Here is a 25,371-nt window from a genome sequence, read left to right as displayed (position 1 = left end):
ATCGACTCTGTTACATGGCTAATTGCACTTTTGCCATTTAAATGGATATCTGCACTTTTGCTGGTTATATGGATAATTGCACTTTTGCTGATTAGTTTCCCTGCATGCGAACTTCTGTTTCCTTTTGTTTGTCCATGGTGGCAGTGGCACTTTAAAATCGGCTCGGTTATGTGAAACTGTTGTGGCAAGAAAAGTCCGGTTAGGAGTTTACAACGCTAATAGCTGTAAATCGTTTTACGTTGTTGACTCTTAAAACATATTTCATTCTCTACATTTGAGACACTGTCTTGTGCAATACCGTGTGCAGGATTTCCATCTTATCACCCCCTTCTGGTGTGTGAAAATAAGAGACCACCTCCCCATTTTTCCACGGAGCACTGTTGACTTATGTATTTGTGTTTTCCTTGCACACTGTTGATGCTGGTCTCTCGTGCGTTTCCTTCGTGTAGCACCTGATGCGATGCTCCCTTGCTGTACCAGCCAAAGAGAGTGAAAGTGGGCTGGAATTATTATTTTTTATTACGAGCGGCTCCGTGTAACCAACCCATGTGAAAGGATGACATCAGGAGTTTAGTGGAAAGCTTCTCGTATTTGTGGTGAATGTTTTTTGAACTACCCAGGTTGTTTTCTTAATAAAAATATTGACGTGATTAGTAGACTTTTAGTTATGCTTCTAATAATTACCCAGTTTTGCCCACCTCAACAGAGAGACTGATTTGTTGTCCCCAACCGAGTGATGCCTCGTGATTATGAAATGGGATGGATACACAAATGCGAGATTTAGGCTTTTTACTATTTTTAACCGTGGCTTAGTCTGCTCGTGTTTTTCAATCGAGCTTTATCAGAGAGCAGATTATGAAGGGGAGATCTGTCACCAGACCTCATCTTTTTTGTTGCAAATTTGGACATGAAAATCTAAAGTGTCTTTTGGATAGATTGTTTAAAAGAAGTGGCACTGTTGCTGACATAGAAACATTCATGCCTTCATTTTTTGTGTTTCTCATTGAAAGTGTCTTAGATCTGCTTGTTTGTGATTCTAGTATGTAGGATTTTGTGCAGTGAACCAAAGTTTTGTATGCAGGATTTACTAGCACGCAAAATATTGGCTTTGAGGCTAAAATGTGACACATCCACTGTGCTCCTTTTTCAGTCTCTTATTTCAACACCTTATTCTTATTACATGGTCATCAGCTTCATACTTTAACTAACCACTATTGTTCTCCGTGGTCCACGATTTATTAAATTAATTTACTATTGGTCCACGCCATTTCACTAGAGATGCATTCCAAGTACTAGATAAGGTTTCTATAAAATAAAATCTTTAGTTCCTCACAAAAGAGGGAGTCCAGATGTTATGGACAGTATGTGGAAATCTGCGTGTAAAGTCATTTACAATTTATTTGGCACTCACCAGAAATTATATCTCAAAGTTACATCAATATAATAGCAAAATTAAACAGCGCACCGAATTGAAACATTTGTATTTCTGAATATTTAATAAATGTAATTGAAATGTGTAGGATTCCCATATCCCTGAAAGGCATCGGACCCTTTGTTCTGTCATTAGGATCTTTGTGCTCCATACCTTTTAAGCTATTATTTTGTTTGTTTGTGTCACTTAAAGAGACACAGGGACACAGGTGATTGCCACTTTTAGCTTAAGCAAAGTGGAGGAAGCCTAGGTGACTGAGTGACCTCATCCCAGTGCCTTTCCTGCAAAGACTCAACTTGCACAGCCCACTCCAGCCAAACGTGCAACTCAGCTGAGCAGACATTACAATAAATGAATACCTCTGTCGGATCCACCAGTGTTTCTAGCCTTTGTTAGTTGAGGCTCAGCCACCTTGGCCTCTCTAAATCCTCTGTTCTTTTTGGTTCTTAGCAATGTATTACCCCAGTCTGGAGATTCAGAAAAATACAAACAATCCATGGGCTAGTGTCACAGGATCTTTCTAAAGTGCTTGCTGCTGTATCTCTGGGACAACCCCCTTCTGGCCCTAAGTCGAAGTACAAAGGGTTGGCTGCAGCTGCAAAGAAATCTGCCATGCATGTTTTCCGGTTGAGCATACCAGCGCGCAAGCACTACTTTTCTGAACTGTTGGTATCTATGTGGCCTTTAACCACGCCCACCTCACGCCCATCACTTTCACTTGTTCGTGGGCTTGCCTTTCAAAAATCCTTTTATGACATAAGTAAATGCTTTACGTTTGTCCTGCCTTGGGGTGGTTTTGTTACCGCCTTGGGTACCGACCCTGTTACATGGATAATTGCATGTTTGCTGATATGTTTGACTGCAGGCAAACCTATTTTTCCTTTTGTGTCTCTCCTTCATGCTCACCCTCATGGCGGCCATGGCACTTTGAATTGACTTGCTTATGTCAAATGCTTTACTTTTCATTTTCAATTTATGTGGCAAGAAAAGTCCAGTTAGGAATTTACAACGCTAATAGCTCTAACTAGAGCAAACTCGAGACCCATTGCATTGCAAATGCTTGTTTCATCTGTAAGAGCTGTGCACCAACGATTTAAGGGGTCTGTAGGAAAGGTGATCATGTAACCATATAGTAAGCGGTATAAAGTATCTTCTGCCATACATGACAGAGATACTGCAAGACACCTAGGAGTTCCATAACTTTATAAAGGAACTCAGCCTTTGCCCTCATTCCTCTATATGGTCATGGAACTCCTCTGTGACTTGCAAATCCCGCCTAATGTACAGCAGGAGGAAATTTATCTCATATATAATGTTCAGAATTCACCCTGATTTTGAAAGGTAGGCGTGCAGGTGCACTTTGATAACTACTTTCTTGTACTTTAATGAAACGATTGCAGGTCCTATTTTTTTCGTTTAAAATTGCAGATCATGTCTCACACTTTAGCTTGTATTTCGTCTCTATGCTGAGATGAATAATGAATGAACACGAGCTGTTTGGTTCATTGAAAAGCATGGCCTATGAGCCCTGCTTCCATCAGAGGAATTTAGGGCGTCCAACAAAAAAATGGAGTGGCGTGACACTGCCGGGCACACCTTAGCTAAGGCTCTGTGCGAGAAGCAGAGAGCACTTCTATGGAGCTCTATTTGATAATACTACAATGGTATAAGAGCCGCAGTAAGAAAGGTGCTTTGTTTACAATAACTGTGTATGTCCATCCTTGGGCTATTACTTGAATGTAGTTCATACTGTTCAAACTATAGAATATTCTAAAACCTTTAAAAAATAAGCTTAAGTTAGTATGATTTCCGAATGAAAACTTTAGTCGATAATAATTTTACAAGCTTGCAATTCTTCTATTTATCCTTCGGGCTCCTAAACAAACTGAAAGGAAGAGGTTTTCTCACTTAAAAATACGACCTTTTAGACTTAAAAAGTCGCCTCCAGTTTATTTTCAGTTTGTGAGGATAAATAGGGATAACTTTTTATAGGCGTTTCAATTTCCTTTAAACATTTGAAATGTGCCATTTTTTCTCAAACACTCAGGCAAACGATGTTCATTCAATAATTGTTTTATATACTTTACACAGAGATTCTCAATGTTCACCCAAGCCATGTGTTTGGTCAGCAGTGAGAGAAGAATGATATCAGTGAGGGTCGTTATTCTGTGTCATATTTCTCTTAGCTGAAGTGACTTGTCTCAGAAATTGATGTGAGTCATGGCAGGGAAGGAGCTAACTGTATTTTTTTACTGGAATTGCAGGGATCCTGACCCCAGGGCAATGCACTGCTCTCTGGGCCATCTGGCATTGAGTTGGGTCGCCAGAAGGCAGATCTCTTAGGTTTCATGGGGGTCGCACAATCTGCCATTGTTAATTTGTATGGGGAGACTCATATGCTATTAAACAACCCAGCGAGCTGGGAAACCTTTACCTAAATGGTTGCAGCGCGAGTCCCCTTTGTCCAGCCTGTCTTCCGCGGGGTCCAGCAGCTGCATGCACTCTGTAGACATTGTGAGCGTCTGTCTAGTCCGTATGATTCTGTAAAACGAGAAATACATCCAACATTTACACAGTTTGCTCACATTGTAGATCAGTGGTGAACTTATTAGGATTTCCTATTTAGAGCTAAAATTACCCCATATTAGTTAGTGCTTTGAGTGCTTTTACAAAAAACATAAATACATATTTTGAACTGGTCCGTTGAGTGTTGAAACATGTTCTTAAGAGTTGTTTATGAGTTGTGTGGCGGCGAAGGGAAGCCCTTCTAAATTATTTTCATAACCAGAAGTCTCAAAAGCCATGTCTAAGAAATTACAGAAAGGCATTTGTAAAAATGTATCCATCTTAAAAAGAACGTCTTTGAAAGTTTCATGCGGAAAGAGCTTTCAAGGGACTGTGTTGGTTTGTACCCTCTTGCCACACGCTGTAGCGCTATTTGATACAATTGCAAGAATTTATTCTAAGAATAACAAAATTACATCTTTTCCAAATTGAAAACTAGGCTCCGCGAAGCACTTTCACACAATGTTGCAAACAGAACGTTTTTTTGCATCTGATAATGTGTCGATTCCTGTACCCAGCGATATGCAAAATATTCAGGGATAGTAATGCTAAAGTAAAAGAGTACAGATTGTAAACAGTGGGAAAGACGTTAGAAAATACTATAAAAGGTGAAGGGAGATGGAGAAAGATGTTGAGCCAGGGAATTTAGAGAACGTGAATGAAAACGATATTAAAGAGCGAAAGCACAGGACAAATGTGGAACACAGGAATTAGAAGAAAGTAAAAGTACCACCAGGAGAATAAACGAAAGTAAAAAAGAACATGAGAGGGTAAGAAGGAGGAAAATAAGGTGTGGATTTTAAAACTTTTGGGTGCAAAAAAGACAGAGCTGATTTTTGTTGTTGAGGCTAGGTCAACTTTATTAACTTGTCTTTTGGAGTAAGCCACTGTTACTGTATTACGACAGTTTAGCTGACAGCACTCATCGTCGACACACACGAGTGCACACACCCGCACACACACACATGCACACACACTATCTCTCTCACAAATAGAAAGAACGGAGGACTTGAATGAAATGATCTAACATTGTCTAAAAGAGCAATGAGTTGTCTAGCATGTGCAGTGCTACTCAGATGCAGCCCCCCTTCTACACATGAATTCCAGCCCTGCTGCTGTAGGACCTGTGGTGCATGACTGACCAGGATCCAGAGTCTGGGGACTATGGGGGTCATTACAACCCTGGCGGACGGTGTTAAAGCGGCGGTAAGACCGCCAACAGGCTGGCGGTCTTTTTTTCAGTATTATGACCATGGCGGTTACCGCCATGGTCATCCGCCGCTTCACCGTTCCGCCCGCCAGGGCGGAGACGACCACTGGGCTGGAGACCTGGGTTTCCAGCCCGGCGGCCGTCACAATACCGCCGCCGGTATTTTGACCCAGCTTACCACCGTGGATTTCCAGCGGTAGGAACCGCCATGAAATCCATGGCGGTAAGCCCTATCAGTGCCAGGGAATTCCTTCCCTGGCACTGATAGGGGTCTCCCCACCACCCACCGACTTCCTCCCCTACACCCCCCACCACCCCTGCCACCCCCCAAAGGTGGCAGGGCCCCCCTCCCCACCCCAACCCCCAACATAACATTACTCACACACACCCGACACGCATGCAGGCACCACCAGCACACACCCCGACATACATGCCAACAGCCACACACACAGTCAGACACACACACCCACATTCAAACATACACACACACATCCATACAGACATACCCACAGCCATACACGCACTCATTCCCATACACACAACACCCCCGCAAGCATGCACTCACACACCCCCTCTACATACACACACGCACACCCCCATGCACGCACACAACACACAACACCCCCCACCCCCCCCACCCCCTAACGGACGATCGACTTACCTGTTCCGTGGATCCTCCGGGAGGGGATGGGAGCCATGGGGGCAGCTCCGCCGACACCACACCGCCAACAGAACACCGCCACTGCGAATCACAGGACGTGATTCGCTGGGCGGTGTTCTGTTGGCGTGGCGGTGGAGGTGAAGCAACCTCCACTTCCCCGCCGCCCGCAAGTATGGCTGTTGGCGGCTCTCCGTCGGAATAACGACAGAGAGCAGCCAACAGTCATAATACGCCGAGTGGCAAACCGCCTGCACAGGCGGTCTTCCGCACGGCGGTCCCTCGGCGGTCTTGCAAAAAGACCGCCGAGGTTGTAATGACCCCCTATGTCGCCACGCTATAAATCATACTACCAGTACCACTGGTGAGCTGGTTCAGCCATATTTCTATGTACTAGCAGAAGATTTATCAATCATAGTAGGGTTCTGTCAGGTGTGGCAGCATTGCAACTAGTTGCCTGAAGGCCACATTCAGATGTCAGCAGGAAGCACCTGAATCCCGGAGACATCTTCACAGCAAACCTCTGCCTACAAATTTGGCTACTATGTATGAGACAGAGGCAGTGCCAGGGAGGGGCCAAGTTTGTGGTCGCTACTACCTGACCTCCTTCCACGCTTCTGCTGTCACCCCTATTTGTGCCACCAACACCCAGTCACAAGATTACTTTTTTAAACTAGGAAAGTGTTTCTGTTTGCCATGCTCGACCCACACTCAGACCTAGTCTGGCTGACAGAGTGGGCACCACCTACCACACAATCAAGCACCATGGTGATTGTCTAGCGAGCCAAGTCTGTACTGTCAATCACACTTGGGGGCAGATTTATGGAAAGCACCACTTTCCCTGCACCCATTAGCACCCCCCTACCGCCGCCATGTGTGCACCGTATTTAAAACACGGGGCACCATGGCACAGGGTAGGGGGCAATAACTTCATTTCTCATGATGCTATTGATGTACTCTGCAGGAGTAGTGCCAAAATATTCTAAACTAAAATGAAACCTTTCAATCTGGCACATGTCATAAACATTTCCCTCTCAGTACATATCAAACAGTTAATACCATGTATTCACTGTCCCAACAAAGCAAAAATGCCATGGAACATACATCAGGGCATGGAAATGCTGTGGAAACACTGAGGGAAACAGAACACAGTGGTGAACTGTAGTATATACACCAACAACACCTTCTATAGGAGGGCCATAGCGCAGCTGCACTATACAGTGAGTGCAAGAACCACCACGTCAAGTATAGGATCGCTTATGCTCCGATCACCGTGATTCAGGTAACCAAAGGAGGCTGCGCAGGCACAAAGGCATGTAACCTCTTCCAATAAGATGCCTTTTTAGCTGGGTACCTTTGACCCCCGCCACACAAAAGGGGAGCACTGACACAGGGGAAGCACAGAAAGTTCTTCTAACAGAAGCAAGACGTCTCAGGGTCCTTCTCTCAAAGCCAAACACCAGTCAAATAACAGGCAGCCGCCTGCATCCACGCAGGGCAGCTGTGAACAATGGCAGCTTCCTCACAGTCCGCTTTCCTCTCAGGAGTATGTCTGGGGCCTTCCAGGGCCTCCCAGACCGCTGTCTTGGTGCTCAACAAGGCCGCTACCAGCAGGTAAATGATGCAGCGGCTTGTGTTCTAATGGTGGTCCTCCTCCTTGAATGAGTGGAGCCGCCAGTCACAGGCATTTTGAGAGGCCTCCTCCTCTCCTCCGCATAAGCACAGGAGCCAAATCATGCTTTTCATAAAACTCGGGTCACGGTGGTGAAGAGCACCAAAGGTGGTGCCTGCTTTGTCCCAAGGGCACTGGAGAGCACTCGCCAGCCTGCGCTCACTCGTCACTGCCAGTGGGCAGTGTAGTACTCTGCTTCCCTCTCCTCCTACTCCTCATGGGGGGATGAAGCACAGTCAGAGAGGCACTGGCAAAGTTCCAACCCCCCAACCCTGGCAAAAAAAAACCCACTCAGATAGCGTTCTGGAGACAGAGGTCAAGGAAGCGCAGCGCTCACCATACGCTCCAGGGACAACCTAATCCAGTGTTTCAATAAAAAGTTATAGCACTCCACCAAGAACTACAACTGCAGGGCCAAGGGGAGAATTTGGCCCCTGGGAGATCACTGGGGCCCCCAAAGTAGGGTGTGAGCAGACCAGCACAAGAGGGTCTCAGTAATCCGGTGGCAATCCTCCTGGTAACCTAGCAGGCCACAGGTCAGCAATACAAGTAGCTCAACCCTAATGGCAGTCACAGTCCCTTTCAGTAGCATTGGGATACATGTCATGCAGTGTCTAAAAATGTGGGGGACAACCCCCTCTACTTATACTCATTCTGCTCAACTTCCACAAAGGTGGGGAGGGGGGTTCCAACGATCACTAACTGGTTCCAGGAATGTCCCCTTCTCCTCCAGCACTGGCTTTAGACATCAGTAGGGGGTAAGCAAGCCCTTTGAGTGAGGCCACGGCACAGCCTTTACAAACGAATGTGTGCCCTGTCTCTAACTCTCCCACTCCAGGAAGACCATTCATTATGCAGATGTACTCCTGTTACACCTCCACCCTTCCTGGGTGATGGTTGTCTGGAAAGTATGCAGCAGCAGGCCCAGCTGTCACTCTACTCCAGAAGTGTATTGGAGTCAAGCTGCAAAAAGCACCAAAGTTATAAGCACAGAGAAATGCCCGCTTTCTAAAAGTGGCATTTCCACAATGGTAATAAAAAATCCACTACACCAGTAAGCAGCTTTTCTCACTGCCATTCCAACCATACCAAACATGCCTACACCACCCCTTATAGTTTGGATGATACCACTAAGCCACATGAAAGGGCATTTCCAATGCAATCATGTGAGAGAGGCAGCACTCACAGCAGTGAGAAACAAAATAGGCTGTTTGTCACTACTAGGACAGGCCACACAACCAGGCACATGTCCTACCTCTTACCTACAGGGCACCCAGCCCATAGGACTACCTAGGGCCACCCTTAAGGGTGACCTACATGTAGTAAAATGAGAGTTCCAGGCCTGGCAAGTAAATTTAGATGCCAGATCCCTGTGGCAGTAAACTGCGCAGGCAGGCTTTGCAGTGACAGGCCTCAGACAGGTTTGAAAAGCTTCTTCTGTGAAAGGCGTGAGCTGCGCTGCAGACCCACTAATAGCATTTTTATTTACAAGCCATGGGCATAAGGGATACCACTGTACAAGGAACTTGCAGGTAAATTAAATAAGCCAAACAGGTGTAAGCCAATCATACCAAGTTTTGAAAGGAAAGCATATGCACTTTAGCAGTGATCAGCAGTGATGAAGTGCCCAGAGTCCTAGAGCCAACAAAAAGAGGTCATAAAAATACAAGGAGGAAGGCAAAAGGTTTGGGGATGACCCTGCAAAAAGGGCCAGGTCCAACACTGAGACTGTTCTATGAATTCACAGTGGCCTCACTGCATATTACTTAATGGTTTAAATATTGTTAGGTCATAAACATTTTATTTGGCATGCGAGTTATGGTATATATGACTGTTGTGCGAGTTATGCACATCACAGCTAACATAACTTCTGAATTTCAGTTGATGTCAGTTTTAATTTGTCAGTATAACTGGAGCATTGAAACTTTTGATGTATCCCGAGTGTTGCTGCTGGTGTGGGGCTATGTCCTCCAGCAGACACGAGAGAGCCCACAGAGGGGGAGGGGGCCTCACCTACTAGCGTTCAGAAGCACTACAACAGCACAGTGACGTGGGAGTGTTTACACTTTTTCCCATCCCAAGTGGTGCTGCTGTAGTGGGGATTTCATCTTCTAGTAGCCCCCAGAAAGCACTACAACACCCCAGCTGTGTGGGAGGTTCGAAACTTTTGCAACATCCTGAGTGGTGCTTCTGGGGAGGGACTACATCCCGCAGGAGCCCAGAGAAAGCCCACAGAGGAGGCGGGACCTCACCTACTCACACTCATAAATGCTACAAGAGTCCCAAAGTAAGGGAGCTTTGAAACTTTTGCTGCATCCCAAGCATCCCCCATCACCCCTGAGAGAGCCAACAGAGGAGGAGAGGGCCATGTACAGCTGAGGATATTCACAGGGCCTGTTTATTCGTACTGGCTCCTTGAACCCTGGAGAATGTCCAAGAAGGGACCTTGAGTCTATATGGTTTGATGAACCCTGTCACCAATAAGGATTCAGTACTCTATTGCCACATTGAGGAACCTTATTGGAGTGTTGAGTTCCACAAACCCTCTACAAATCCCATGGTAACACTGTCATTTTATTTTTACATTTTGAAACCAGGATGGGTCATTTTGGCACCTTCATTTTTCAGTAAGTGGTAAGGGAATGCTCCTCCTGCACCCATATGGCTCCTTCAATTCTCTGTTACAGACAGCCAATCAGATTGCTTGGATTTGTAGACTTGTGGTTAGCTCCACAAATCCAAAATGACGATGGGGGAATAATGCTCTGTCGCCCAGTGGGATTCGTTTATTTTGTAAATTTAGCCTGCAGATGATCCTCAAATCAGAGTTTGTGGACCACCCATAGATGAAATGACCAACTAGTGGTATGACACAATATCGAGAACAGCAATATTGAAAAACTGAAATATCTCCAAAACATATCAATCAGAAAAATATAATCATTATATACTCAAACAATAAAAAACACAAAATTGACTCCAACAATATTGCAGTTAAAAATATCTAAAATATTCATAAATCAAAAACTAAAATAAAGAAATACACAATATTGTGACCATGTTAAATATATAACTTCCAAAATAGTAAAACTATAATTGTCAACAAACAAAATATTATCCATAATAAATGAAATAATATAATTACTATAATTAAAATCGACTCTACTAGTAATTTAAAACACTGTAGACTGCACAATAAAATATTTAAAATGTTTGAGTAACAAACACAAATATTTCTGTTATTCAATCAATAATGCGGAACTAATATTAAACAAACATTACATTAACATTTATGAACCAACAATAACATTAAATCAAAATTACATCACAATTATAAAAATAAACCAATCAATACAACACCTATAAAACATAATTTTTATTATTATTTTTATTATGTAAATAAAGTTTAATAAATACACATCAAAATAAATATGTGTGTGTGTTTACACAAAAGTATCCAAAAAGATAAAATAAAACAGCAAATGAAATTAAACTTTAAAACAATCCACTACAAACAATTTGCTAATTAATTAACCTCTATAAAAGAGACACAAAAAATGTATATTAACTTACAGCAAAAAAGAAAAGCACTTCAAGACTGCAAACTCTGCTGGATTCTAAATAGAAAAAACAAACATCAGCTCTAAACATAAGTAATCATAACTAAATAGTTCTAACAGCCAAAGTTTTAAATTAAAACCAAAAATTAACATATTGCTTTCTATTTGTATTTTCTTAATATAGGACACGCCAACAGAGCAATGTCGAAAATCAGAAGACACAAATAAGACTATCATCTGTCTACACTCCAAACTCAACAATCAAACTTTGATAACATAAGACAACCCAAAACACTGTATAGTTAAAATAATAAAAGTAAAATTAAATAAAGGCTATAAAACCAAATGTAATACATGTTTAAATAATAAGGCTACTTAAAATATATTTATTGCAAACATATAAATAGTCTATAATTCAACAAACGACAGATATAATGTCAGAAAGAGACACTTACTGCAACTATCCAGAAAGTATACTTTTGACTTTCATGGGATATACCTATTGGCAAGAGAGCAGAGGCAGAGAAAATACCAATTGAAAATGTTCAAAGATGTATGCAAGCTCTTTTAGTTAATCCTGATGACTTTATCCAAATAAAATGAAAACCATAAAGTTCCATAGAAGAATGTTGCAAGAAACGTTCATAAATGTTGTCCTCAAACTTGTGGCAATAGAGTCTTGAACCCTTGCTGGTGACAGGGATGATTTTCTATGAGACAGGGTTCACTAAACCATATAGACACATGGTCCGTTCTTAGACTTCCTGTAGAGTTTGCAGAGCCAATGCTAATGACCAGGCCCTTGACCAATGCCATTTGCACAGAGGCCAAGCACAGCAGGGATTGGCTGTCAAGAAAGTGTTGGGCGTATGGGCTGCACCAAACTGTTGAATGTGATATATCATTAAGAAAAAAACAGATATTGACTGAAAAAACACGGTCAAAGTGAAGTTGTGCTTAGGTCTGGTCATATTACCTTAACGTATATTTAAAAAACAAACTTAGAAATTCATTTAAAAATCACAGTTAAAGTCCAATTATGTTGCTTGGTATTTACAGCCTCATGTAGTTAAAGGAGTTATTGGGCACTAGAAAAGTGCTCTTCACTCACCAGTACAAACAGTTCTCAAATCTTGTAGTTTATTTTGTAAATAAATGCTATGTCTTACGTATCACAGTGGTGCTGGAACACATTTAAAAGTGGTGGTGCTGCCATGCTGTCAATTTTACATCACTGAACTTTTAGGGATTTTGAAAAGTCTAAGCATCGCACATAGAACAAGTGTCGCAAATGAGGCACGCAGAGGCATAAGGGTGAAGTAAGTAGGTGGTGTTGTGTCTTGGAGCACACTGTCACTAATACCTTTCTAAAGCATGGTTTAGAAGCACACTGTCTTTTAAAGACAGCACATTTTTCTTTCAAATGACCACTAAATCTGCACAGACATCAATCAATCAATCAAGTTAATTTATATACAGTAACCAATCACCTGAGAGGGTATCCAGGCGCTTGACGTCATGATGCTTCAGGTGACTCAGTCGAACAGCCAGGTTTTAAATGCTCTCAGTTAAGCGAATACAGTTTTACTGATAAAAGTCTATAGCACAAACAATAATATATGGAAATTGGCTTTCAATTAATATTTGTCATTTGAGCATATATGCGTCACAAAGTAAAGTGTCTTGATCAATTTTGATCTTATTAAAATCCTTGTTTCTATCACACTTCAGAATTAGGAATAAGGAGCTTAATTTGTGCTTTCTTACCTGCTTATTTATTTTGAATTAGTTGTACAGTTCATGTATAGGTATTTAAATACTTATGTGTGTTGGAAAAAAGCAATATCATACAGTCTTTTCTAGCACATCAACAAGATTGCCACACAGTTCACTTTACAAAATCCTGTAGCTTTGCAGTCAGAATAAGAATAGTAAACACTAATCTCTATAAAAAAGGAATAAGCAGCAATATGTTACAAGACCTAGGGCCATATGTACGAACACATTTTCCCATTGACACAGAATGGGAAAAACCCTTTGCTACATCTGGCCCTTAGTACCTCATTATGACATTGGTGGTAAATGCCATTTATCGCCACGCTGACTGCCACCAACTTACCGCCGCTGCCGTGGATATCCGTTCACCATATTATGACACACACACACCAATCTGTCAGTATTCAGCCACAGACACAAATCCGCCACACCAAAGGTCAGTGATAAACTGGCGGTATCAAAACCCACACTGTTATGCCAACAGAACAATGCCCACCAGATTATGACCCACAAATCACCATGGCAGACATTCAACTGCGGTAAACCATTGGCGGTACATACCGCCGCGCTCAAAATGGACCCACACACATAAAACAACACCAGATTGGACAATTCAAACAACACATACCTGACACCCATACACACACCACACCCATACTCCCACAGTACTATAAAGCACCCACCCACACACCCACAGTACCCACAACCATTTACAAACAACAATTACTGCTAGGAGATTGACACCAAGACCACTGACACAACCAGACCCACACACTAGACGCACCTATACACTACTCACGCACCTCACATCACATACCCCAACACACCCTCACCTACACACCTCACACAACACCCAGGGCACCCCAAAGGCCCCCCTCGTTTCACAAAGGAGGAGGTAAGGGTCATGGTGGAGGAAATCATCAGGGTAGAGCCACAGCTATTTGGAGCACAGGTGCAGCAGATATCAATAGCTAGGAAGATGGAGTTATGGCAGAGAATCGTGGACAGGGTCAACGCCGTGGGACAGCACCCAAGAACTAGGGATGACATCAGGAAGAGGTGGAACGACCTACGAGGGAAGGTACGTTCCATTGCAGCAAGACACCAGCTCACCGTACAGAGGACTGGCGGTGGACCCCCACCTCCTCCCCCACAACTCACAGCATGGGAGGAGCAAGTACTGGCAATCCTGCATCCTGAGGGCCTGGCCGGAGAACGATGAGGACTGGACTCTGGTAAATCAACTCTCTCCTACTACTACCCCCTCCCTGCATGCCATCACATACCCCCACCCTCATCCTCACTCCCATCACTCCACCACTTCCCACACACCCTACCATCACATCTCACTTATCCCAATGCCAAGCCCTGCATGCTGTACCAATGCATGGACACCCCTCTCAGCCCTGCATGGACACTCATCACTAAAGCATGCACACCATAGAGAACTAACAATCCCACCATACACCAACATACACAAGTGAAAGCTGCCAGGGCAAATACAACCGAAGAGGGCAAGCCACGGAAGCACAATATGTCAGAAACAGAAACCATAACACATCATTTACATCCCCAAAGGTATCCCAGCCAATGTCAGTGGAGAGAAGGTGCCAGCAATATCCAGTCCCCCAACTGAAGAGGCCCACAGTGATGACAGCAACTCTGGTCTTCAGGATCTGGATGACCAACCTGGCCCATCAGGAACCTCTGGACAGCCAGTTACCCAGGCCCAGTCACACACAACCACAGAGCCTCCCACATCAGGAAACACCACCACAGCACCCACCCAGTGTACTCACACCTCTCTCCCCAGGACACGTCAATCAGAGGTGTGTCCACCTCTTCAGGGACCCCAGGCCACACCTCATGTCCATGACAATCAGGGACCTGGGGCCAGTGGCAGTGGGCAGAGGTCCAGGCAACAGGGAAACTGGGAGGAGTGCTGTGTGCCAGGGGGAGGACAGGCCCAGGGAACTGTCTCTCCAGGAGGCACTTACAGAGATCCTGGGAGCCTATCAACATTCCCAGGACATGATGGGCCAGATCCTGGACAATGTGCAGGAGAGCAGGCGGCTGCAGGAGGGACACTACCAGGGGATCAGGGAGAACTTGGAGGCCATCAACAACACCCTGATCTCCATAGCAGGGTGCTGGCAGACTTGGCCAACATTATGAGGGAGGCAGTCACACAACAGTGGGCCCCTTCCACTAGCCAGACATCTGAACAGCTTTCCACTGCCACTGCCCCTAGTGGCCAGGAGGCCCCACCACAGGACTCGCAGGCCACCAGCACCCCTGCCCCTGCCGAAGGAGAACCACCCCGCAAACGTTCCCTGCGATCCAGACAGAAGCCAGAGACACTTGCAAAGACCCCCACCAGGAAATGAGACTCTCCTGATTGTCACCCTTGTACCCCACTCAGTCACCCTGTCCACCTTGAACTGCCATTACTCCCCTTCCTATGTCCCCTTGGACAATGCACCTGTGCTACAAACAGACTGGAACAATACCCTGGACTTTCCTCCATCATCACCTCATCCCCTTGCACTTGCCCCCCAATATTTTAGCACTTCAATAAACACCCTTGGAAAAAAAGAAGTTTGTAGTATGTCATGTTCTTCAATTATGAAATGTATTCATTGAAACGGGTACACACATTGCAATTCAACTGTACAGAAAATGACCTGTAGCTTTAGCTGGCTGCAGTGATCACACCAGGAGTTTATGTGAGGTCACCAACATCTGCAAAATGAATTGCCAGAGGGAACATTAAATGGACATAGAAGTGAGAAATACCAGCATGCCAGTGCCACAGAAATTCAAACAAATTTCATTGAAATGTGAAGTAACACTGTCCTACCTGTGTGTCATTGGAAGTATTGTCTGATCACTGATGTTCTGTTGTCCTCATCCTCTGCCTCCTCATCCTCACTGTCCACAGGGTCCACTGCTGGCACACAGGCATCTCCAGCCTCCTCCTCCTGCAGGAATGGGACATGGCGTCTGAGAGCCAGGTTATGCAACATGCAGCATGCCACATGCCACCACTATCTGGCAGACCTTCTTTGGTGAGTAGCACAGGGATTCACCTGTCAGATGGAGGCACTGGAACCTGGCCTTCAGGAGGCCAAAGGTCCTCTCAATTATCGTTCTGGTTTGCCCATATACCTCTTTATAACATTCTTCTGCCCTTGTCCTGGCATTCCTCACAGGGGTCAGCAGCTATGATAGGTTTGGGTAACCAGAGTCACCTGCAAAAATTGAGGGACAACATTTAGCCACACACTATCCCATATGGCCCACACCATACCCATACACCAACATATACTGGGTGGGAACCAGGGCTCGCCTATTAGCCACACCCTGTGCCTCTGTAGTTGGCCCATCACATTTGGGATGATGCTATTCCTCAGGACAAAGGCACAATGCACCGACCCAGGATACTTAGCATTGACTTGGGAGATGTACTGGTCCGCCCAGCACACCATCTGTACATTCTTCCAATTTCTGAACACCTGTTCATTCTGACGGGGGGGCAAATGCAATATGTGTTCCATCAATCGCCCTAATTATGTTGGGGATATGTCCCATTGCATAGAACTCGGCCTTCACTGTGGCCAAATTTTCAACCTGGGGAAATACAATGTAGCTGCACATGTGTTTAATCAGGGCAGACAACACTCTTGTCAGAACTATTGAAAACATTGACTGTGACATTCCTGCTGCCAAGCCCACTGTCACTTGGAAAGAACCAGTTTCCAGGAAATGGAGCACTGATAGAACTTGCACAATAGTGGGGATCCCAGTGGGGTGACGGATAGCAGATATCAGGTCAGGCTCCAATTGGCACACAGCTCTGTGATTGTGGCCCTGTCCAGTCTATATGTGAGTATTATGTGCCTGTCCTCCAGTGTTGCCAAGTCCACCAGGGGTCTGTACACAGGGGTATGTGTCCATCTCCTACTCATCCGCAGCGGTAGGAATCTATGGGGCAAAAGAGTGAGGGGCCAGTCACAAACTGAACAATGGAGCTACAACAGAACTTTGCATGCTGTTAACTTGTAATGGGTCAGTGTGATTTGTCCAGTATGTCCTAATTTCACCAGTGACGCAGCAATTTTCCAGAGCCTGCCCCCCCCCCCCCGAAATGGCATCTGCCTGTCCTGTGTGGAGGGAGAGGTGGAAGTGAGGTAATTCCACTGATGTTGTGCGCCGTTGCGGGAGGCGGTCGGGAACCACTGTGCAATTCCTCATTGGTTAACATTGGGACCTATGGGTTACAGTGGCCAATGGCGATCTACGCCAGCGGTGACGGTATGCACCACCATGGGCGTAACCGCCATTTTCTATCTGATGCCTCACTTGCTACCTGATCTTCCACAGGAGAGGACCTACACTGCATGTGCTGCTGTAACCTGTGTCTGAACCTACCATGGCTGTGTGACTGGGGAAAGCGCCCCAGCCTTCACTTCAGAGGAGTTGGTGAGACTGGTGGATGGGGTCCTACCCCAGTACGGACTGCTGTATGGGCATCCAGACCAACAGGTGAGTACACTGTGGGCACGATGCATGTGGCAGGAATACATGGAGTGGTGTGTGTGAAGGCTTTGTGTAAGGGGTTGGGTGGATGTCCTCTGGGCAGCGTATAGGTTGTGCGCTGGGCCACGCGTGTGTAAATGGTAATGTGAAGGGGTATGTGTAACAGGCAGGACTGTTTGTCTAATTCAATTTTCCTATGTTTATTGCCTATGCAGGTCAGCGCCCATCAAAAGAAGGGTATATGGCGTGCCATCTCCATGGAGGTGTGGACCCTAGGGGTCTATGGCAGGCAGAGCACCCACTGTTGCAAACGGTGGGAGGACCTGAGATGCTGGGCACGGAAGATGGCAGAGGCTCAGCTGGGGATAGCCTCGCAACGAGGAGGGGTGCCTGTCGAACCCTGACCCCTCTGATGGCCCGCATACTGGCGGTGGCTTATCCAGAGCTGGATGAGTGCTTCATGACAACTTACGCATGGTAGGGTGGTATCCGGGTGGGGGATGTGTGTCAGTGGGTGCCCTAGGCCAGGCCTGACATTGCAGCATAGGTCCCCTGGTGGCTAGGGTTCTGAAGGGATAATCCTGCTACCTGGCTTGTAGGCATCCACTACTGGTCAGGGATGCTTGGGTCCCAGGTGTGCTGCATTTGGTGGTGTGTGACCCTCCCCATGCCTTGCTGGCAAGCTATTTCTCTGCTAGTGCTATGGCATATTGAGTAGGCCTGTTCCCTGTGTGTGAGGGTGCGGTGTACGCCAACAATGGTGTTGGTGCATCCATTGACCCAGCGTATCCTTTGTCTCTTCCCCTCTTTTTGTTTTGTCATCCTGTCCTTATGTGCATTAGCATCAACTGGCGGAGGAGCAGAGGCACGGGTGATGGAAGAAGCTGCATCCCACAGTGCCAAGGAGGCAGAGTCCACTGACGTTGAGGGCACCAGAGGGAAGGAGGGCGATGGGAGCACCACAGCGACGACTGGAGGGGACAGTTCTGACACAGATACGTCCTCCAATGTAAGCCCCTTGTGGTGGCGGACACTTCTGTGACCACCCCAGCTACAGGTACATCCGCCACACCCTGTGCCAGCACTGCCCTCCCAGCAGCCCCTCATCGAGTTGCCCGTGCCCGCTTACCCAGGAGGGTGGGCATCTTCTTCGCCCCAGGCACCTCAGTCCCTGCCCCAGTGAGCCCTGCTGCCCTGAGTGAGGAGGCTATTGACCTCCTGAGATCCATCTCTGTAGAGCTGTCACCCATTGTGAATGCCATCCAGGGGCTGGCAGCCCAGATGCAATAGACTAGTGCATTCCGGGAGAGCATTCACACTGGATTGGCGGCCCAACAGAGATCGATTCAGGCTCTGGCCTCCTCTCTGATGGCACCCATTGTCCCTGTTTCTGCCCTCCCCCCTCCAACTTCCTCTTCCCAGTCCCATTCACCTCAACCCCAACCCATCCCAAGCACACAGCCAGACGAGTATGCATACAAGACAACACACAAGAGTGGTACAGGCAAACACAAGAACCACACTTCATCCCACAGGCACTCACACAAACACCATCCAGATGCAGACACACCAACATCCACTTTTTCCACTGTCTCTCTCACCTCCTCCTCCTCCACCTCCCTCCCAGTTCCATCTACACACACACCTGCATGCACTACATCATCATCCACTACCAGCATCATCGACACACCAAGCAGAACACATACCTCACTGGCAGACACCTCCACAACAGCCATGCACACATCCCCTGTGTCCTCTCCCACTGTGTTTGTCCCCCCGTTCCTAAGGTACACAAACGCAAGTACTCAGACACCCAACAGCCATCCACCTCACAACAGTATACAGCCCATGCACCTGCACCCAAAAGCAGCAGACACCTCCAACAACCACTCCCTCTTCCTCCACTCCCATCCCTTCTCCCTCTTCCTGCACCAATGTCCCTAAAAAACTGTTCCTATCCACCACTGACCTCTTCCCTACCACTACCCTTGTCCTGCACGTATGACTAAGGTGGGAAGAACCCAGCCAAGCACCTCAGTCACCCAGTCCACGGGCCCAGTTGTCACCACATCTACTTGTGGTGGAAAAGGATCCAGGCCACATGTCCTGAAGGTGAAGGAGCCTGCTCCAGGCAGTCTCAAGGGAAAGGAGCCTGCCCCAGATGCCGGAAAGACCAAGGAGCCTACCCCAACAGGCAAGAAGGGAAAGGAGCCTGCCCCAGCTGCCAGGAAGAGCAAGAAGCCTGTCCCAGCAGGCAAGAAGGGAAAGGAGCCTGCCCCAGCTGCCAGGAAGACAAAGGAGCCTGTACCAGAGGGCAAGAAGGGAAAGAAACCTGCCCCAGCTGCCAGGAAGACCAAGGAGCCTGCTCCAGCAGGCAGGAAGACCAAGGGGCCTGGGGCAGTAACTGTGACAGAGCCCCCACCACGAATCATGGTTGTGCAGCCGTCCGAGGTTGCAGGGGATGGGCAGGAGCCTCCCCCCCCCCCAGCAGCACCACCACCTCCACTGAGAAGCCGTCCGAGGTTCCAGGGGATGGGCAGGAGCCCCCCCAGCAGCACCACCACCTCCACTGAGCAGCCGTCTGAGGTTGCAAGGGATGGGCAGGAGCCTCCCCCCACCAGCAGCACCACCACCTTCACTGAGCAGCCATCCAAGGCTGCAGGGGATGTGCATGAGCCTCCCCCCGCAGCACCACTACCTCCACTGAGCAGCCGTTCGATGTTGCAGGGGATGGGCAGGAGCCTCCCCCCACCAGCAGCAGCACCACCACTGAGCAGCCATCACCGCTGGAGGACGGTATGTAACCTTGCCTCCATGGGCTACTGTGCAGCCTGCCCCCACAAATCCAGTGGGTATGACACCCACCTGAGAGTCTGTGGCCTTGCACTCACCAGGACTAAGCACAAGGCATGTTGCCCAATCCAGAACCAGTGGGTAAGCCACCCACATGCCCAACACTCCCCAGGATCAAGAGCACAGGACATGAGGCCCCCTCCAGAACCAGAGGGTGAGACACCCACATGCCCAAAACTCCCCAGGACAAGAGCACAGGGCACGAGGCCCCCTCCAGAACCAGTGGGTGAGACACCCACATGAGAGACTGAGATCTTGCACTCCACAGGACCAAGCACAGGGCATTTTGCCCCTCCAGAACCAGTGGGTAAGCCACCCACATGCCCAAAACTCCCCAGGATCAAGAGCACAGGGCACAAGCCCCCCTCCAGAACCAGTGGGTGAGACACCCACATGAGAGACTGTGACCTTGCACTCCACAGGACCAAGCACAGGGCATGTTGTCCCCTCCAGAAGCAGTGGTATTGTTCCACATCTCCCGGCTGAGGTCCCCCCACCCCCCTGAGGTGCCTGCCTATTTACCAACTGATGCCCCTGCAGTGTTCTCTCCATGTTGAAGCAGGTGATGTGTGTGGCCTTGGACTTTGGCCTGTGGCCATGTGGCCTACAAACATTGTGGACTGGACTGTGTCCCTTTTTCTGTACATATGTATATATCTATTATCTTGCCTAACTTATTTTTCATGCTGTGTTGATCTCATTGCATTCACTTTTTCGAAATCGTTTTGTCCTTGGATTATTCATCCGTGGTAAAATTGTTTTTGTAATGCAGCTGATTGTGTGTATGGTGTGAGGGGGGTGTGTCACGCTCGTTTTCCTCCCTGTGTGCTAGGCAGCTGTACTCACCATCATCATCTTCATCAGTGTTGGTGTTTGTGGTGGAGCAGAACATAGACGATCATGGGGAAGACATGCAGTTCAGGCTCCATGGCGCCATTGTTGTTCCCTGTGTCTCTAATGGTGAGTCCTTTCCGTCCTGAGCTCAGTTTCCAGCAGGGTTTTGATGTTGTTGGTACTGCCCCGGAAAAGGTGGCAGTTTGTAGGGTCATAATATGGTGGGAGGAACGTTGACTTCCGCATGGCTGTAGGTGGCTACCACCGTGGTGCCTGTTGTTTCCGCCCTGGCTGTCGATGTAGTACATTGGCTGTCTTTCGGAGATCTTTCTGCCATAGTCATAATTTGGCGGTAGTTACCGCTAGCCTATTGGTGTTGGCCACTATAACACCAACCGCCAGGGTTGTAATGAGGGCCATAGTGCCTCATTTCGAGTTTGACGGATGGGAAAGCCCATCCGCCAAACTCCTGACAGGATGGCTGTCGCCTACGCATCCTGCATTTCCTGCTAGGTCTGCAGGGGAAACCTGAATTTCCGCCCTCTGGCCTGGCGGGAAACAGGCTACAGCACACCAGCACCCTCACAATGTTGACTGTCTGCAAAGCATTGAACATTGCAAGGTTGATGGGCAGGGGGACACCTGCGCTGCCCATGCAAAGTGAATGTTCAGTGTACAGGCCCCCAATAGCCTCCTGCACTTATTCTCCGCCAGCCTTTTCATGGTGGTAAGAACAAGGTCATAATCCACTTGCTTGCAGCGCTGCCCTGGCAGATTACGATCTCTGCCACTGCAATCAATCAATCACAATATTTATAAAGCGCGCTATGTACCCGTCAGGGTTTCGAGGCGCTGGGGGGAGGGGGGGGGGGGCGTGGAGCGCTGCTGTTTAGCGGTCGAAGAGCCAGGTCTTGAGGAGCCTTCTGAATGCGAGGAGGTCCTGGGTCTGGCGTAGAGGTGTGGGGAGAGAGTTCCAGGTCTTGGCGGCGAGGAAGGAGAAGGATCTGCCGCCGGAGGTCTTGCGCTGGATTCGGGGTACGATGGCGAGGGCGAGGTTGGCGGATCGGAGTTGACGAGTTGGAGTGTAGAAGTTAAGTCTGGTGTTGAGGTAGGAGGGTCCGGTGTTGTGAAGCGCCTTGTGAGCGTGGGTGAGGAGTTTGAAGGTGATCCTCTTGTCTACCGGGAGCCAGTGGAGTTCCTTCAGGTGAGGGGAGATGTGACATCGGCGGGGTATGTCGAGAATCAGTCGGGCGGAGGCATTTTGGATACGTTGGAGTCGTTTGATGTCTTTGGTTGGGATGCCTGTGTAGAGTGCGTTGCCGTAGTCAAGTCTGCTGCTGACGAGGGCCTGGGTCACCATCTTTCTGGTTTCTGTTGGAATCCACTTGAAGATTCTGCGGAGCATTCGAAGGATGTTGAAACAGGAGGAGGAGACGGCGCTGACCTGTTTGGACATGGTGAGGGCGGAGTCTAGGATGAAGGGTTTCTTGCGTGGTTGGCAGGGGTGGGCGGGGGTCCGAGGTCGGAGGGCCACCATGAGTCGTTCCAGGCCGAGGGAGTGCGCCCGAGGATGAGGACTTCCGTCTTGTCGGAGTTGAGTTTCAGGCGACTGTTGTTCATCCAATCGCCGATGGCTTTTAGTCCCTCGTGGAGGTTTGTTTTGGCGGTGAGCGGGTCTTTGGTCAGGGAGAGTACGAGCTGGGTGTCGTCGGCGTAGGAGATGATGCTGAGATGATGTTGGCGGGCCAGTTTGGCGAGGGGGGCCATGTAGACGTTGAACAACGTAGGGCTGAGGGAGGATCCTTGGGGGACGCCGCAGATGAGGTTGGTCGCTTTGGAGCGGAAAGGGGAGAGACGGACTCTCTGAGTTCTGTCGGAGAGGAATGATGAGATCCAGTGCAGGGCTTTATCTTGGATGCCGGCTTCCTGGAGGCGGGTCAGTAGGGTGCGGTGGCAGACTGTGTCAAAGGCGGCTGATAGGTCGAGGAGGATGAGGGCTGAGGTTTCGCCGTTGTCCATTTGATGTCTGATGTCATCTGTGGCGGCGAGGAGAGCAGTCTCAGTGCTGTGGTTTCGTCTGAATCCGGATTGTGAGGGGTCCAGGATGGAGTTGTCTTCGAGGAAGTGGGTGAGTTGAGTGTTGACGATCTTCTCGATGACTTTAGCTGGAAGGCCACTGGGATCCATGATCCTGGTGGAGCTGGCGGTTCCCTGTCGGTTTAACCACCAAGGTTGTAATGCGGCAGTTGGACCGCCGTATCCGCGGCGGTCCTGACCGCCAACATGAGTCACTCATAATGACACCCCCCAATCGGACATTTGACCTCTGTCTTTGAATGCACAACAAGATTAAAACAAAATTTGAAGTCATCTTTAATGTTCATTCGGGTTCAAAACTCCAGCATGGTTGTTTGGGGGTGCTGCAGCATTCCACACACATACTCGTACTTCAAGTGCCTATGACATCATATAGGTTAATACTCTGAAATGGTACTCCACTGTACGAGGTAAGGCTTGAATGTAAGTCACAATGAAGTATATGATCTAATACTTATAGAAGCAACACACTTTAAAGAAGCTGACATGGTATCTAGTGACAACCCCTGAGCACTTTTGTTTATCATTGCTGTGTTTCTACATGCTGCATACAGAGACTAGGACCTAGATTTACTAAGGACTTGTGTTGCCCTTGTGTCACACGAGGCGCCACGAAGCAGCGCAAGTCCTAAGTCAGATTTACTAAGAGACGGAAAGCTACCTTCCATGGTTCTGTGTGGCTTAATAAATCTAGAGCAACGCAAGGCAGCACAAGTTACTGCCTTGCGTTACTCTGCGTTGGGAAGTTGTTCCATGGGAGGAGTGTAGGAATTCCCACCGCTCCACCCATGGATTTTGGTGCAGTCCCAGATCTACTGAGAATAGTAAACCTGGGAATGCATGAAAATGGTAGGCCATCCCAAATGAGGTATAACTAGGAGAAATATGTTCATATTTTCTTGTCATTTCCTCTATCTACATATGCTTAATTCGGCAATACACAAAGAAAGAAGAAAATGCCTCTGAGTATTGTTTTTGTACAGAAAGGTATCACAAAAACAATCCAGCCTGTAACACAGGTACCATTGCATGATGGCACCAGGGTTCCTGCATTGGCCCTAGGCAGCACACAGTGTGCCAGTGCAGAAGAGAGACCAGTAATATCACATATTTTACTAAATATGGCACATGTCTGCTTTCTCCTTTTGACACAGCACAGCAAAGGGTCTTGCTGTGTTGTGTTACACCAATGTCAGTAAATCTGGACCTAGATAGTCCCTATTTTGTGCCATGGGTAAGTTAATTAAACTCAAATGTGGGGCCAGGTTTTACTAAGGGCTTGCATTGCCCCTGCATCACGCACAGAAACACAAGCCCATAAATCAGATTTACTAATGGAAGCAAAGCCACCTTGTGTGACCTAGTAAATCTACAGTGCCATATTTACTAAGATAGGTAGAGCAACGCAAATGCATTACTCTACTTTGGGAAGGGGTTGCATAGATGGATTGAGGTAGTTCCCATGTATCCACCCATGGATTCTGGTGTATTCCCAGATTTACTAAGAAAAGCAAACCTGGGAATTGTCAAGATAGTACCATCCCAACAGAATTTCTAGCCCACATAGGAAAGGATCTATAACCAACTTTGTGACAGACCTGCCTAGATACCACTGGAATAGTGGACAGGTTTGCTGTGTGTGCTACCTGACATCAACACTGATTTTCTACACATGACCTATGTACGTGCAGATAAAAGAGGTGGACATCTTGCTAATGAACACAGAACAGGTGAGACAGAAGTAAAGACTACTAGGCTGCACTCAAAATCAAACTTGTGTACATTGTGTATTACTTCAAAATGAATCAAGGAACAACATGGTATTTCTGTGAACCGGGGTACTACTACATAGAAGAGAACAGAGGTTCCTTCAGAGTCAATCATAAATATATTTGAATGAAGTGATCAATAAATGACTTAATCAAGATTCTGCATATCATAGGAAAAGAAATACAGTACAATAAAAGACCACAACTGCAACCAAAGCCAAGATAAAATATAGTTTAAATTGTCATATTCTGAGCTCCAAAAGCACATAGTTTACGAGGTGCTACTGAGCTAGTGCAAAACAGTTCTCGTTAGTTGTGAATGAGAGATGTCAAGAAGAAAATGAGTAAACATAACAAAAGAAAAATCTTAAATGCTATCAGATTGTATCAGAACAAGGAAGTCAGT

At 47.2% G+C, this 25,371-nt stretch overlaps 1 protein-coding gene across 2 annotated transcripts in view; it reads right to left on the bottom strand.

Moving 5' to 3' along the window:
• PPP1R17 (protein phosphatase 1 regulatory subunit 17) overlaps positions 1–25,371 on the bottom strand; it is a 138,363-nt gene that overhangs the window by 96,630 nt on the left and 16,362 nt on the right. For both annotated transcript variants that reach the window (XM_069206416.1, XM_069206408.1), the window contains exon 2: positions 3,867–3,973. In XM_069206416.1, coding sequence (XP_069062517.1) covers positions 3,867–3,945 — 79 coding nt within the window. In that variant the 5' untranslated portion in view covers positions 3,946–3,973. The remainder of the gene's footprint in view (positions 1–3,866; positions 3,974–25,371) is intronic.

Source organism: Pleurodeles waltl, chromosome 2_1, assembly GCF_031143425.1.
Source record: "Pleurodeles waltl isolate 20211129_DDA chromosome 2_1, aPleWal1.hap1.20221129, whole genome shotgun sequence".
NCBI classification, from domain to species: Eukaryota; Metazoa; Chordata; class Amphibia; order Caudata; family Salamandridae; genus Pleurodeles; species Pleurodeles waltl.
Note: the sequence above shows the minus strand (reverse complement) of the source record. Positions and strands in the feature narration are given on the sequence as shown.